This window comes from Leptosomus discolor, chromosome 14 (genome assembly GCF_034619465.1).
Source record: "Leptosomus discolor isolate bLepDis1 chromosome 14, bLepDis1.hap2, whole genome shotgun sequence".
NCBI lineage: Eukaryota > Metazoa > Chordata > Aves > Leptosomiformes > Leptosomidae > Leptosomus > Leptosomus discolor.
Window position 1 is genome coordinate 6,807,351 of NC_141404.1, and position 12,848 is coordinate 6,820,198.

General features: G+C 44.8%; 1 protein-coding gene across 1 annotated transcript; it reads left to right on the forward strand.

The window, feature by feature from the left end:
• The first annotated feature begins 1,321 nt into the window (after window positions 1–1,321).
• Window positions 1,322–10,340, forward strand: LOC104344888 (cytochrome P450 2W1). The gene is made up of 9 exons (XM_009949151.2): window positions 1,322–1,504; window positions 3,130–3,292; window positions 4,591–4,740; window positions 4,850–5,007; window positions 6,998–7,168; window positions 8,185–8,326; window positions 8,648–8,832; window positions 9,464–9,605; window positions 10,153–10,340. Exons 1-9 carry the CDS (start codon window positions 1,322–1,324, stop codon window positions 10,338–10,340), a joined length of 1,482 nt encoding a protein of 493 aa, XP_009947453.2.
• Window positions 10,341–12,848: the final 2,508 nt, after the last annotated feature.

Here is a 12,848-nt window from a genome sequence, read left to right on the forward strand (position 1 = left end):
AGATCAGGCTGTTTTTACAAAAGTGATATGTGTGTTTCCACTAACATCTCTGACAGATCTCACTATTAGGTGCTGCCAGAAACTAATGGGAACAGCAGATCTTTTACAGAGCCTTCCACATTCATATTGATTCAGTAATCCAGCTCTCTAAGACATGATTTTTGTATCCCTTTGCTGTGTATAGAGTGAAAGTGGTACCAGTTAACACTGGATGGGGAGCAGGAAGAGTTAAATGTCTTATGTCCCTCACTAAAAGACCCACTCAGGACAGAGAGAGGCATAACACTGAATTATATCTTTGGAGTTTGCAGCAGTTAATTAGTTTTTCACTGCCCTCTGACGGGGAAAAAATGAGAGGAGGTCAGTAACTCTGCATTTTATTGAGCTTTCTATAATGTAGCCCACAGTAAGGAAGAGCAAGAACTGTAAAAGTGCCTCATCAGGTGTTTTACACTGGGCTGGTGAATCATTCAAGCCAGGCTATAGGGCTACCCTGACGTAAAGAGGAGTAGCTTTCCGTCTGCACACTGTATAGGTCAGTATAGGTTATACACCCAGGTTCAAAGCGTCAATAAATAGGAAGAGCTCAGAGATAAGCAACAGAGCCCTGAATCTGCCAAGGTATCAAACAAGTCCTGATTTTTTTGCATGTGAAGATCGCCCAGTTCTCTTTCCCTTCACTGGCAGAAAATGCTTCACTGCAAGGACACAAGAAGGTGGAAGAGGAGGGAAGATGCTGTCCACCAGCTGTCCACCCAGCATCACTCATGGCCTGGAGCCTCTTCGCCTGCAGGACCTGCTTCTCCTTCACTGTACTACAGGATGAGCAATGCTTGTCTACCCTGAAGGACTATTTTGGGTTTGGCATTTATAAGGTAAAGAGCTAGAAAGCAGAAAGTAAAGAGCTGGCTGTGTTCAGAGAAGAGGTTAGATGAAGAGGACGGAAGAGATGGATGAAGAGGAAATCTTAAGAGGAATTTCATGACTGATGCCTAATAGTAAAGCAGATACGGGACTCCCAGGTCCTGGGAAATTATTGCAGGCAGAAGAATGTGAGCTGGGCTTTGGAAATGAAGCAAACCTGCCCCACTGCACTCGACAGGGATCCTGCAAACCTTCATCTCCGTGAGTTGTGCTTAGACTTTGCCTTTTGCAGACATAAATTCCAATTTTTGTGGAGAGCTGGGAGTGGAGGGAAAGATTGTGCAAAGTGCAGCACCACCCCTGACATCATTTACTCTGAGTAAATATAATGTGATATTGCGGACATTCTAATAAAGGGATTTCAGTGGCTTTCCAGAAAGGCAAGCTCCACCAAAACATGGCTGCCCTCACAGCCCTCTTCATCTGTGGGGTGTGTGCATTGCTTTTATCAGCTGCACTCTATGTTTTTAAAGTTTTTGAGCAATCAGCTTTAAATTTGCCTCCGGGTCCGTTTCCTCTTCCAGTCATCGGCAACCTCCATTTGTTGGACATGAGAAGGCAAGACAAGTCACTAATGAAGGTAAGAACAAATGTCCTTTGTTTCTTTAAATGTCAGTATGTAGCTATTTAAAATTCGCCTCTGGTGACAGTTCTGAGATGATTTTCAGTGCCAAATGCATTTTTACAAAACTGTGATATTTTAAAGGTTTCAGGATGACCAAAGGAATTGTTAAACCCCAACTCTGCAGAGGGTGATGCTAAATATGAGTAGTGCTTACATGAGAACTACTCACACATTGAAAATTATGAGTATCCACATCAGATAAGACCAATGGACCTAAATTTTGGCATCTTCATTGTATTGTGAAATACTTCAAAATATTTGAGTGTCCACATAGCCAAAATGAAAGATAGATGCTTAATTGTCGTTGCCAAAATAGCTTGTATTTCTTATTTGTGTTGCCAGTTTTTCATGAGCATGGGAATTAATATAGCACAGCCCGAAGAAGAGATGTAGGAGAAGCTGCATCTGCTCTGCCCTGACTGCGAAGGGCAGAGGACAGCGAGAGGGTCCTTTGGGCTACAGCTATGGGTGGGGTGAGATTTTATATTGGGCTTGTGGAAATGCAGTAAGGATCTGCAAGGTGACTTGCCAGAAAACTTTAAAGATATTAGCAAACAAACAACCCGGAGTAGAAATTCCTTGCCAAAAGGAGAATCCCTAAAGGATTTTCCCATGAAAGTTGCACAGTAGATTATGCAGCAACAGAAACATTATTTTGAACAGATTATTGAATTCAGTATCCTGTGAACTATTTTTTTGCATAAATTCAACAAATCTGGCTATAATCCTAAAGCACTGATTAGACTCTGACCGGGCTACCTGTTTGCTTTGGTACAGCAGCAGGGGTTGCTAAGCTTTGGAGCCTCCTCTGGTTTACATTGCCAGAACTGGTCTCCTTTTACGGGACATCAGGCTTGATCTCACGACAGCTTTATGCATTTTCAACTCCATTGCTCTCAGTCAAGTCTTAATTCCTTGTAAGGCCTGGCAGGACCGTGTTTGTGACCCTCCAGAGAGTTCCTGCTACCCGGTGTCTCACATCTCACTGTGAAGTCCTGCTGTGTGGTGGCTTGAAAACTATGGTGTAGCAGAAATAGAAAGTAGAGTGTGGTATTGTGGTAGTTTTCTAAGGCAAGTTGAAAGAGCAATGGTTTCTTATACCTTCATACATCCATCCTTGGTGAATCATATTATATACCTCCTTGCATTAATTACAACAAAGCTTTTATTTAACTTTTTGTAATAAGAAAGGACACCTCTGCCCTTCCATCCTCTTGTGGTGGACTGTAGCATTACAGCCTGCCTGGTCAGCAGTTCCTTGATAGCTGCCTGGCCAACCTCGGTGATGATTTTATGCTGCTGTTGTTGTCCAGAGTGTTGTTCTGCTTCTTTAACCCACTGGGCCAACCTGAGTGCAACCAGCTCAGAAAAGCAATAGTTTTATGGAAGCTGTTGGGTGCTATTTTAGTGTTTATTTGCTTTGATTCTGCTTTCTTTCAAGTGTCTCAGGGCTTTATGTCTGCCGTCCCTCCACCCCTTCTGGCCACAGAAGGAAGAGGAAGAGTAACTCTTCAGCTACCCCAGCAGGATGTACCACTCCCACTGATGACTTCCATTTCCTGATTTTCCTCTCCTTCTAGATTTCAGAGAAATATGGCCCCGTGTTCACCATCCATTTGGGTTTTCAGAAGGTGGTGGTGCTCACTGGCTATGAGGCAGTAAAGGATGCCCTCCTGAACACGGCGGATGTGTTTGTGGACAGACCGGCTATACCCATATTCTATCACATCCAACATGGAAACGGTACTGGCAGGTTGAAGAGATAAAGACACACTTGCTATGCTGTTTCTCAATGGTGTTGTTTCAATTGCAACAATATTTAAGGGTCTTGATCTGCGTGTTTATCATTGAGGGCTACATCGTGTGGGGCTTGGGGGCAGTTATTAGTTTTCTTAAGAAAACTACTTCTGGGGATCTTCCTATTTGCCTTATCAGGTCTTTGCTTCTGGTGGCACCTGGGTCTCATTTTGAGGGTTTTTTTTTTTTGCAGTGCAGAGGGAAGGAAATTATTTTTCACAACGTGAAGGCCGAGGTCCTTATGCAATCTCTTTTCTACAGTTACTGGGAGTTCAGACAAAGCGTGGATCACACATGACTCATGATAAAAACTGCAAGAACTGGCAAGAGCGCAATAGTACAGGCTGTTTGTACCTCAAACAATTACTTCTGTAAACAGATTTTTGGCATGTTTCTGAATTGCATGCTAAAAAGCCATACGTTGCCCAAGACTAGACATTGAAAAACAATGAAGGGAATAATCCAGGACTGAAAGGAAAAGATTTGATGACCTAATATGTATATAATGCATACAGTGCGTGGGGATTTTGTTTTTGGTCTTGTTTTTAAGAGTGAGGCCCAGTGTGAGGAAGGGTACCCTGTGCTACTTTCCCAACTGCTGTATAAAGATGTAGACTATGTTCAGCCCTGGAAGCCCTCCTGGGAAGGAAGGACTTCTGAATTGTACCCGAACACCTCTCTGCCCTCTTGGCTGAGCACTTTTTTTGGCCGATGGGTTAACCAGCTGAGAGGTATTCCCCAGCTCTAAGCAAAGGTGCCTATGCGCCTCCCTGCCACCCCTCCTTGTCCACCTTCACAATATACACTTCATCCTTTAAAACGCAAGTTGTTTAGGGAAATTTTTTGTCCTGTTCATGACAGGGATGAAGCAGTGTCATCTGCTCCTAGCCTTGCTCTCTGAAACAGCTGGGTCATTTTTCTAAGGAAAAACAAGTCAGCCTGAGACAAACACCATGCATAGAGCTTTTTGCTGTGTATGGCTGCAAAGAGACAAAGCTACAAACAAGCCAAACCCAGAACTTTCATGTGAGCAGCACCCGGCTGTTTAAAATATTGCCCCCTGCCCTCCTGAACCTGCCTAGCACAGTGCTTTCCCAAACTAGCCCCCCACAGAGCCCCCGAGTCCTCTCCCAAGCAGGCTCCCCCAGGCTGCAAAATACTTGCGCTCCCCGGCTGTGCTCTTTTGGTGTTTCTGAGAAAATCCCATATCACCTCAGCAAACAGGGTATGCAATTCCTCCGTAGGTGTCTTCTTTTCTTCTCAAGAGCTCTGGAAGACGACACGGCGGTTCACCGTAGCCACCATGCGAGATCTCGGCATGGGGAAGCGACTTGGAGAAGAAAGGATGCTTGAGGAGCTTCACTTTCTTGTTGAGTTGATCAAATCCTTCAAAGGTGAACTGGGGATTGCATCGAGTGTTTTGTGCTGCTTTCCAAGCCGCTGTGAAGACCTCTGGGTTGCTTCAGAAATGATCAATACAGTTATGATTTTGTTCATTTCTAGGTGAACCTTTCAGATTACGATTTTTGAATACAGCTCCCACTAACATCACCTTTGCTATTCTCTTTGGGAGAAGGTTTGATTATGAAGACCCAACGTTTATCACTCTGTTAAGACTCATAGATGAAGTTATGCACCTTCTTGGCTCTCCATTCTTGCATGTAAGTTACCCTCTGTGCCAAGATGCTCCAGTATCTCATAGGAGTTGGTAGGTCAAGCCAACTTACTATTATTCAATGGTTTTGGAGAATCTTTAGGGTACTGAAATATAAGAATCATGGAATGGTTTGGGTTGGAAGGGACCTTTAAGATCATCCAGTCCATCCTCCCCCTCCTGTGGGCAGGGACAAGATTCTTTGTTTTGGGTTTTTCTTCCTTGTGAAATTCTCTTGCGAAGGAGGTGCAACATCATGTGGTAGCGCTGGGCTGAGATGCTGATGTGACCTTGCCAGCAGAAAGGATGTGCTTGATTCTTCTACAGCCAGAAGGTGCAATAACTGAGGCTTCCAGTGTGGTGGAACTTGGGGCGAGCAGCCGTCCAGCAACATCAGTGAAAACCCACAGAAGCGCTACAGACTCTGCCCCTTAAGTTAGTATTTTTAGTCACATTATTCTGTGAAATTTACAGTTTATGGCAAACTGCAGTCTCCCATGAGGAAACAAACCCTAATGTAGGACTGGGATCTAGGAACCTTCTATCTTCAGTTTTTCACAGTAACCACAGGAAAATGTTCCTGGAGTGTGTCTTAAAAATGTTTGTAAAACTTTTGACAGGCAGTTCAGAAGGACTCTGCTTACCTGGTTTTTTGATTTTTTTTTTTTTTTTTCCTTTTTTTGTCGGCATTTGTCCAGCACTACCCAGGATAAACCACAAAATGGCAGCATCTCCTACTCACTGGTATTTTTGGTCCAAAGAAGGCTCAGGTGGAAGAGATAAGGGAATCAGGTGCCTCTTGGAGGGCATGACCAGAATTTGTTTCTTTAAAAACACACTGGCGATAAAACTATCGAAATAATTACTTTATTTCTGCATGTACAAAGAAAAATACCCAGGCTCATTGCAGTTATTTTCTGGTGGATGTTGTGTGAACACCCCAAAAGTAACCTCTTGTCTTAGGGACAATTGGACATGTATTTGAGGGTTAGTAGATTTTGATCTTTTGCTACAGTTTGAAAAACTAGTGAAGTTACAGAGTAGTAGTACCAAGTAGAGAGCTGCAGGCATTATGTATGGACCTCTCATACCTCCTGTCATGGCATTAAATCAATACCTGCTCAATGGAGCTGCATAAAAAGAGTATTCCAACTAAGAGGTGCCCCTCTGAGCCAAAGGCTCCTGTTAAACTTAATCCTCCATCACAAGGAACAGAGTATTAGTTACTTAAGGTAATACTGAAACAGTCACCCAAAAAGCTGTTAAAAAAAAAAAAGATGCTGACAAATTTATTACCTGAATGAGAACTACTTACAGTAGCTACAATTTACAATAGTACAACATCCCTTTTCTTTTCATCTTTATGGCATGTTTTGTTTTTGCAGAAAACAGCAAAAATTATAAGCAGTTAGTAAGAGAAAGAGATTTGTGAATCTTATTCTGCAGCCAGTTTATTTATAACATTGAGAAATGGTGTAAGTAACCCCCCTGCACATAAAATGCAACTGTTTATTGTGCTGTGAAATTTAACGATGCTGAGAACTGAGTGTAATTGATTTATAATTCATGTGAAAGTTAAAAATGATGATCTAACAACTTTAAAACATAAGTATTTTGGCATGCTAAACATTTGGAGTTTTCTTTGTGTAATGTGTAATGCTTTGTCTTTTTGCTTTATTACCTCTTTAAAAATGTAATTTCATTGTTTCGTGAGTTTACTATCACTTTTCCTTAATTGTATTTTTTTTAATTTGTGTTTATAGGCTCTGTCTAGACAAGTCTGATAGGCTCCATTCATTTCTGCAGAGAATTTTTAATAAGAGGAGGTATTTCTATACATTAAGATTTTTTAGTTACCAAAAAAGAAAGACTCCAATCACATGTCATTTACTTCCTCACATAAATGATTTCTCCATTGATACCTGAGTTTTACAAGGTAATGGGTGAATTTAATTTTTTTTCCAGTGATTTTTTTTTCTTTTTTTTTTTCTTTTTAGTTATTTAATTTCTATCCATTCCTTGGATTTCTCCTCAAACCTCACAAGATGATACTGAAAAAAGTAGAAGAGGTATGTGTGATCTTAAAGAAGTACATCAAGGAAAGCAAAGAAAGTATTAATGAAAACAACCTGACAAGCTACATTGATGCACTGGTATTCAAACAAGAGGTATTTTAACAATATGATGATTCTTAATGTGGCACGTTATGCAGAAATGCTCTGTATTTCCTGTCTAATGAACATGCTTTGCTACGGTCTATATGAAAATATGTAAGCTTGGGCTAAACATCCTCCTATTTTAGTATATTAAATACTGCATACTGAAGGAAAGGCAAGGAATCATTAAGTAGACCGTACAGCGTGAATGTCTAAAACTTGTCCTCAGGTGTTGGGTACGGTCCCTTCCTTGCTGGAGAGAGGGAGAGGTAATGGCGTTTTTCCGATGCACTCCAGGCAGATGCATCCCCCCACACGGGCGTGGGAAGAGGCAACAGATTCCCAGTTGCAGGGACGCAGAAATTCCTATTGCATTCATGCAAACACATCACCAGCTCCCACGCAGTGGATTTCCCAACAGGATTGATCCTGTGAGAGGGCAGCAAGGAAGGATGAGCCTGTATTTGCCCTTTTTCTCCAAGCGTTTGCATCTGTGTACTTGAGATGGGTGGCGGGCAGGACGGTACTTGGGCTCGACACCTTGTGCGAGTGCCTCAGCTGTTGGGCACAGGAACGGGCAGTGTTTCCCATCAGCAGCATGAAGCAGGGACAGCAGAGTTGATGTTCCAGGGTGGTGTCCAGGGCTTTTCTGCAGCTCCTAGAGGGTCTGGCACACACCCAGACAGACCCCAGCTCCCCGGCTCGGGAAGGCGCTGTTCTGCACCTCTCATCAATTTTTCAGGATCCACAGGATGAAAGTCCTGAGTCAAGCAGATAACCACCAGCCAGAGCAAATAAATGTCATGTGATGTTGGAGAATCAATTAATTTGTCCAGTTAGTTCATTTTGGGGGGGCAAAATGTCATGTGTGAAAATATTTCTGCTGAAAACAGAAGTATTTCTGTAATGGTATGTCAATGTGGTGCATCTTGGACTTCTGATTCACATGCGTCGCACTGTAATGTCTCTGTCCTACTTGCCATGCTAACAGCAGTTGGGTTTTTTTTTTCCTTTTTATTTCCCTAAAGGAGCAAAATAATAGTAATTCGCTTTTTCATGATGCAAATGTATTGGCCTCTGCACTCGACCTGCTCATGGCTGGCACTGAGACAACATCCACAACATTGCAATGGGCCATCCTGCTGATGATGAAGTACCCTGAGATTCAAAGTAAGACACCTTTATGGTTTTGCTTTTCTTATGTAGGGTACTGAAGTACTTTGCAGTGACTTCGTAAGTGGTGCTTACCTGTAAAAGCTTTGTAGCCTCTCATGCATCCAAAATCTGAGCACCCGGAACCTGTCCACCTCTGTCCAAGAACTGTATGCTGTCATTCAGGATCAAAGGATCCGAGGCGTTGTTCTCCCTCTGCCTAGTGGCTGGGCAACCTGGTGCCCTGGGGTACTCCAACCAACACTCAGCATGAGTTGGGATCTGGAGGTGCTTTACCACTGAAGGAAACTCACTTCGTGCCTTTCCTTTGCCCTGCAGAAAAGGTGCACACAGAAATTGGGCGCATTCTTGGCCCTGGCTGCTTGCCTACCTTTGAGGACCGGAAAAACATGCCATTTACCAATGCAGTGATCCATGAGGTGCAGAGATTTGTCACCCTCCTGCCACATGTTCCACGGTGCACCTCTGTTGACACCCATTTTAAAGGCTACTTCATCCCCAAGGTACTTGCTGCTCTCCAGAGGGGTGTGCAGCACACAGTGACCCACAGGGCAAAACGTCACAAGGAGTGGGGGAGCTTGAAGCACAGGGCTTTTGGTGGGGAAGAGCCAGTTCACTAATCCCCCATCCCCTCCACATCCAGACTGATGGCGGTGTGGCTTCAGGGTTACACACAGAACTTCCCGTTTCCCATAACTCAGTCCGTGTAATCTGGAGTCTGTTCCTTCTTCTCTTCACTCTCCATTGCCATTCATTCCCTGTAGAGCACTTCTGCCTCTGGAGTACCACGGCATTGTCTCGTTGCCTGCTTGAGGCACAGAGAGCAGCTGGGCAGGAAGGAAGCCTGGCCCACATCTTTATTCTGCTTTATAACTCAGGAACAGACAACAGCCATTGTTGTTTAATCACATATTAGTCAGTAATTCCAGTGAACTGGGTATCCACACTAACTGAAGGTCATTTGGTCATGTGCAAGCCCAGAAATTAGTTCTTCAGAGATAGAATTTCATTTGCAGACACAGAATTTCATCTGCAGACACAGCCCAAAGGGAGGAACGGTTATGTGGCTGAATAGGCAAAGCCAGATGTTTGCTACATCCACACATGCTAAAGCAGAGCGTGATTGTGCTGCAGGGAACAACAGTGATTCCTCTGCTCACCTCTGTACTGCTGGATAAAACGCAATGGGCGATGCCAGATGAGTTCAACCCCAACCATTTCCTTGATGCTGATGGGAACTTCATAAAGAAGAAAGCGTTCCTGCCCTTCTCCACAGGTAACCAGAGCGTTTGATCCTGCACGGGACGCTGAGTTCCCAGTGCCTCTCAGAAGGAAGATATTAGCCAAGTGGCAGGATCTGAGCCTCTGCTGGGAACAGCACAGACATCAGTGGTGGGAATGGTTTACAAATACCCTCCCTGGGTTTTGATGACTTGCAAACCGCCCCCCCCCCCCCCCCCCAATCCCACACTGGGAGGCACACTGGGCCCTGGTGTTCAAAGACACCACTGAGACCTACAGAAGGCTCAACACCTTCAAACAAGAGTTCAGCCTTCTGTCTGCCTTGGAAAGGCTGGTTTCTGGGGTATCCCAGATCAATTCCTTGCAGGCTCAGAGTGGAACAGCCCTGTTCAAATGCCTGTAGGAGACCAACGGTGATGGCTGCTGGATATCATGCCACACTATTTTGCATTTCTGAGGCCTACACTGTCCTTCACATTATTGCTACCAAGTAGTAGGGAAGAGGTGTCCGGTTGAGCCACCACTTACCCAATCACTCCACCTCCAACCACTCCACCAAAGCCATGGTTTTGGCATTGCAGGGCGAAGAAACTGCCTTGGAGAAAGTCTTGCCACGATGGAGCTCTTCATCTTCTTCACAGGCTTGATGCAAAAGTTCACTTTTAAGCCTCCACCTGGAGTCAAAGAATCTGAGCTGGACACGACTGCAGAGGCTGGATTCACCATGAGACCCCACCCACAGTGTGCCTGTGCTGTGCTACGCCAATAAGCCCAGGGCTTTGAACTGAGAAAAAGCCGCATAATTGTTTTGTGCAGAGCCTAGCAGATGCACAAAGGAGAAACCAGATCCCTATGCGGTGGACACAAGTAGTGTCTTTCTCAAAGCCTTGCAAGTACTGACTATATGCTTAAAATATCTGTTGAACAAATATTTTTTCTAAGAAGCAGAGGGGAGCTGATGGGTAAAGTTACCTGGAAAATTCCAGCCAGGTACATGACTGGAAATGGCAGGACAGCCACTACTTTGCACATCAAATATGCAACATAATTAAGTTATACTAGTTCTGAGCTTCTGGGAGAGGACGCATCTCAAGAGTGGATCACTCCTTCACTTGGAGAGCAATATTAGATAGAAATGTTGGTCCTTGTCTAATCTCTGCTCTTGTCCCATTCCCTACTGCATACAGGATAAATTATTTCCAGATACCTGCTTTTTTAATGTCTGATGGATGCTTTTCCAACGCTTTCCAGACTTATGGTTTTCATCCCAGATGCCAAACACTGGACTTTTTAGGTTCCCCTTGCTCTGAGGGACCTTAGCATGATTCCTTGGGATCTTTGGCCTGTTCTGGGTACAGATGCTGCTACACCTGCACTGATGTGGGGCTTAACAGCTCTCTCCAGACAAGTGGAGATAATCATCCCCCCTCCCCGTCCCTCCCCTGCCCATTTTTACAAAGGTAGCTCAGATACATAAACACAACTTCTTTTCAGATCACCGTGTGTGAACAAGCAAGCATGCAAACATTGTGAAGATGCTTCTAAAATGCTCTTTCCTTAAGCAGCACAGAGGCTGGGCAGATCTGGGCAAAGCCACAGAAAACCTGTTCATCTCACCTTTCCTTACTTCTCCCAGCTTTCTGTGAGGTTTGTCAGGACCCTATCTTTTCCTGACATTCCCATCTCTTCTTCTCCTCCTCTGAGACGGCTACAGACGGAACCTTAACACATCCCCTTGTCAGTGAAGGCAACAGGACTCTTTTTACAGCAGCTGGCTTCTTCCTCCGTCTGAAATGCTGAGTGAAGGAGCTGACAGGTTTGCAATGGGAGGTGGGTTGAGCCATTGCCCCACAAAGGGTTTGAGCTCGTTAACCCCGGGGAGGGATCCTAGTCTGCTGTAGGATGGGGAGAAGAGTCCTCCTGTTCCCTGCACACTACTTGATCCTTCCAGTTTAATGGAAAATAAATGTCTTTGCTCCCAGCCTGGCTCGCAGGTAGCTGCAGTTGGACTGGGGGTGCATAAAGCCTCAAGGCTTAGCTCTACCCTTTATACACCCCGAATTTGTGGCTGGCAGGGTATTTTACCCCACTAAGGACTGCAGGGCTGGGCTGTCTGTGACTCGGAGGGATTGTGGTGCCATCTCGTGGCAAAAAGAAAATAGAAATTACATTCTGTATGATGCTGATTGCTCTGGCCAGTGCGCAGAGGGGCTGCAGGTACAAGGCAGCCCTCGTTTTGCAAATCTGTACGCTTGCTACAATCCTTGCAGCCGATCATTGCCCCTGTGAGAGCAGGAGCCTCTGGTCCCAGTATCATGCAACACTGGGAGTGGCAGGCTGGGCTATGGGACATGCTCCCCAGCCAGCTGCATGTGGCCTGAGCCACAGACGCAATGTGAGTTGGATTTGTTCAGATCCTCCTGTAAAAATCCAGCCACCTGTCCTGCCCCAAGATGTTTGCATTCAATTCAGTGTGTTGCAAGACACAAACATGTTTTGCAGATAAGAGGGAAGAACCCTCAGGGCCACTGAGGAATGTGGAAATGGTTTTTCCACCCCTGAGAGCCAGTGTTTTCTGCTAGATACATGTCTAGCTTAGTCATAATCAATGTTCTGCCATAGTTTGGCTGAACAAATAAATGGGAGGCAGGCACTTTCTTTTGTGGAGATATATTCATAGAATCATATCATCATCAGCTTGGAATAGACCTCTGAGGTCATCAAGTCCAACCATTGACCTAATACCACCATGCTCACTAAACCATGTCCCAAAGTGCACATCTGCATGTTTTTTGAACACCTCCAGGGATGGTGACTCCACCACTTCCCTGGGCAGCCTGTTCCAATGTTCGACCACTCTTTCAGTAAAGAAATTTTTCCTAATGTCCAACTAAACTTTCCCTGGTGCAACTTGCGTCCATTTTCTCTTGTCCTATCCTTTGTTACTTGGGAGAAGGTGTCTAATCCAGTGTGCTGGGGAGTGATCACCTCCATCCATCTGCTAACACAGGCACAGGCAGGATGCACTTTTCAAAGGAATCAGAGACTTGTTTTCCTTGGGTGTTTCCACCTGGTAGCTCATGGCTCTCGTTGAGGCACGGATATTGTGCAGTCTGCTGAATCTCTGCACATGGCCAGCACTGCCACAGGCTCTGCTCTGCCTGCTGGAGAGCGCCAGTGCAGAAGGTGATGTCCAAAAAAGATCAGGCTCTGAAGGCTGCTGCGCCACGTAGGAAGGGGTCCATCTCTCTTCTTCAAAGCCACGAACATGAGAGCC

What these genes read in the sequence shown, in the direction of transcription:
- LOC104344888 (XM_009949151.2), top strand. Translation starts at nt 1,322, where the DNA reads ATGGCTGCCCTCACAGCCCTCTTCATCTGTGGGGTGTGTGCATTGCTT. An exon ending in TCACATCCAACATGGAAACG is followed by an intron (nt 3,293 to 4,590) that starts GTACTGGCAGGT and finishes ATTCCTCCGTAG; the next exon opens with GTGTCTTCTTTTCTTCTCAA. An exon ending in TTGGCTCTCCATTCTTGCAT is followed by an intron (nt 5,008 to 6,997) that starts GTAAGTTACCCT and finishes TTTTCTTTTTAG; the next exon opens with TTATTTAATTTCTATCCATT.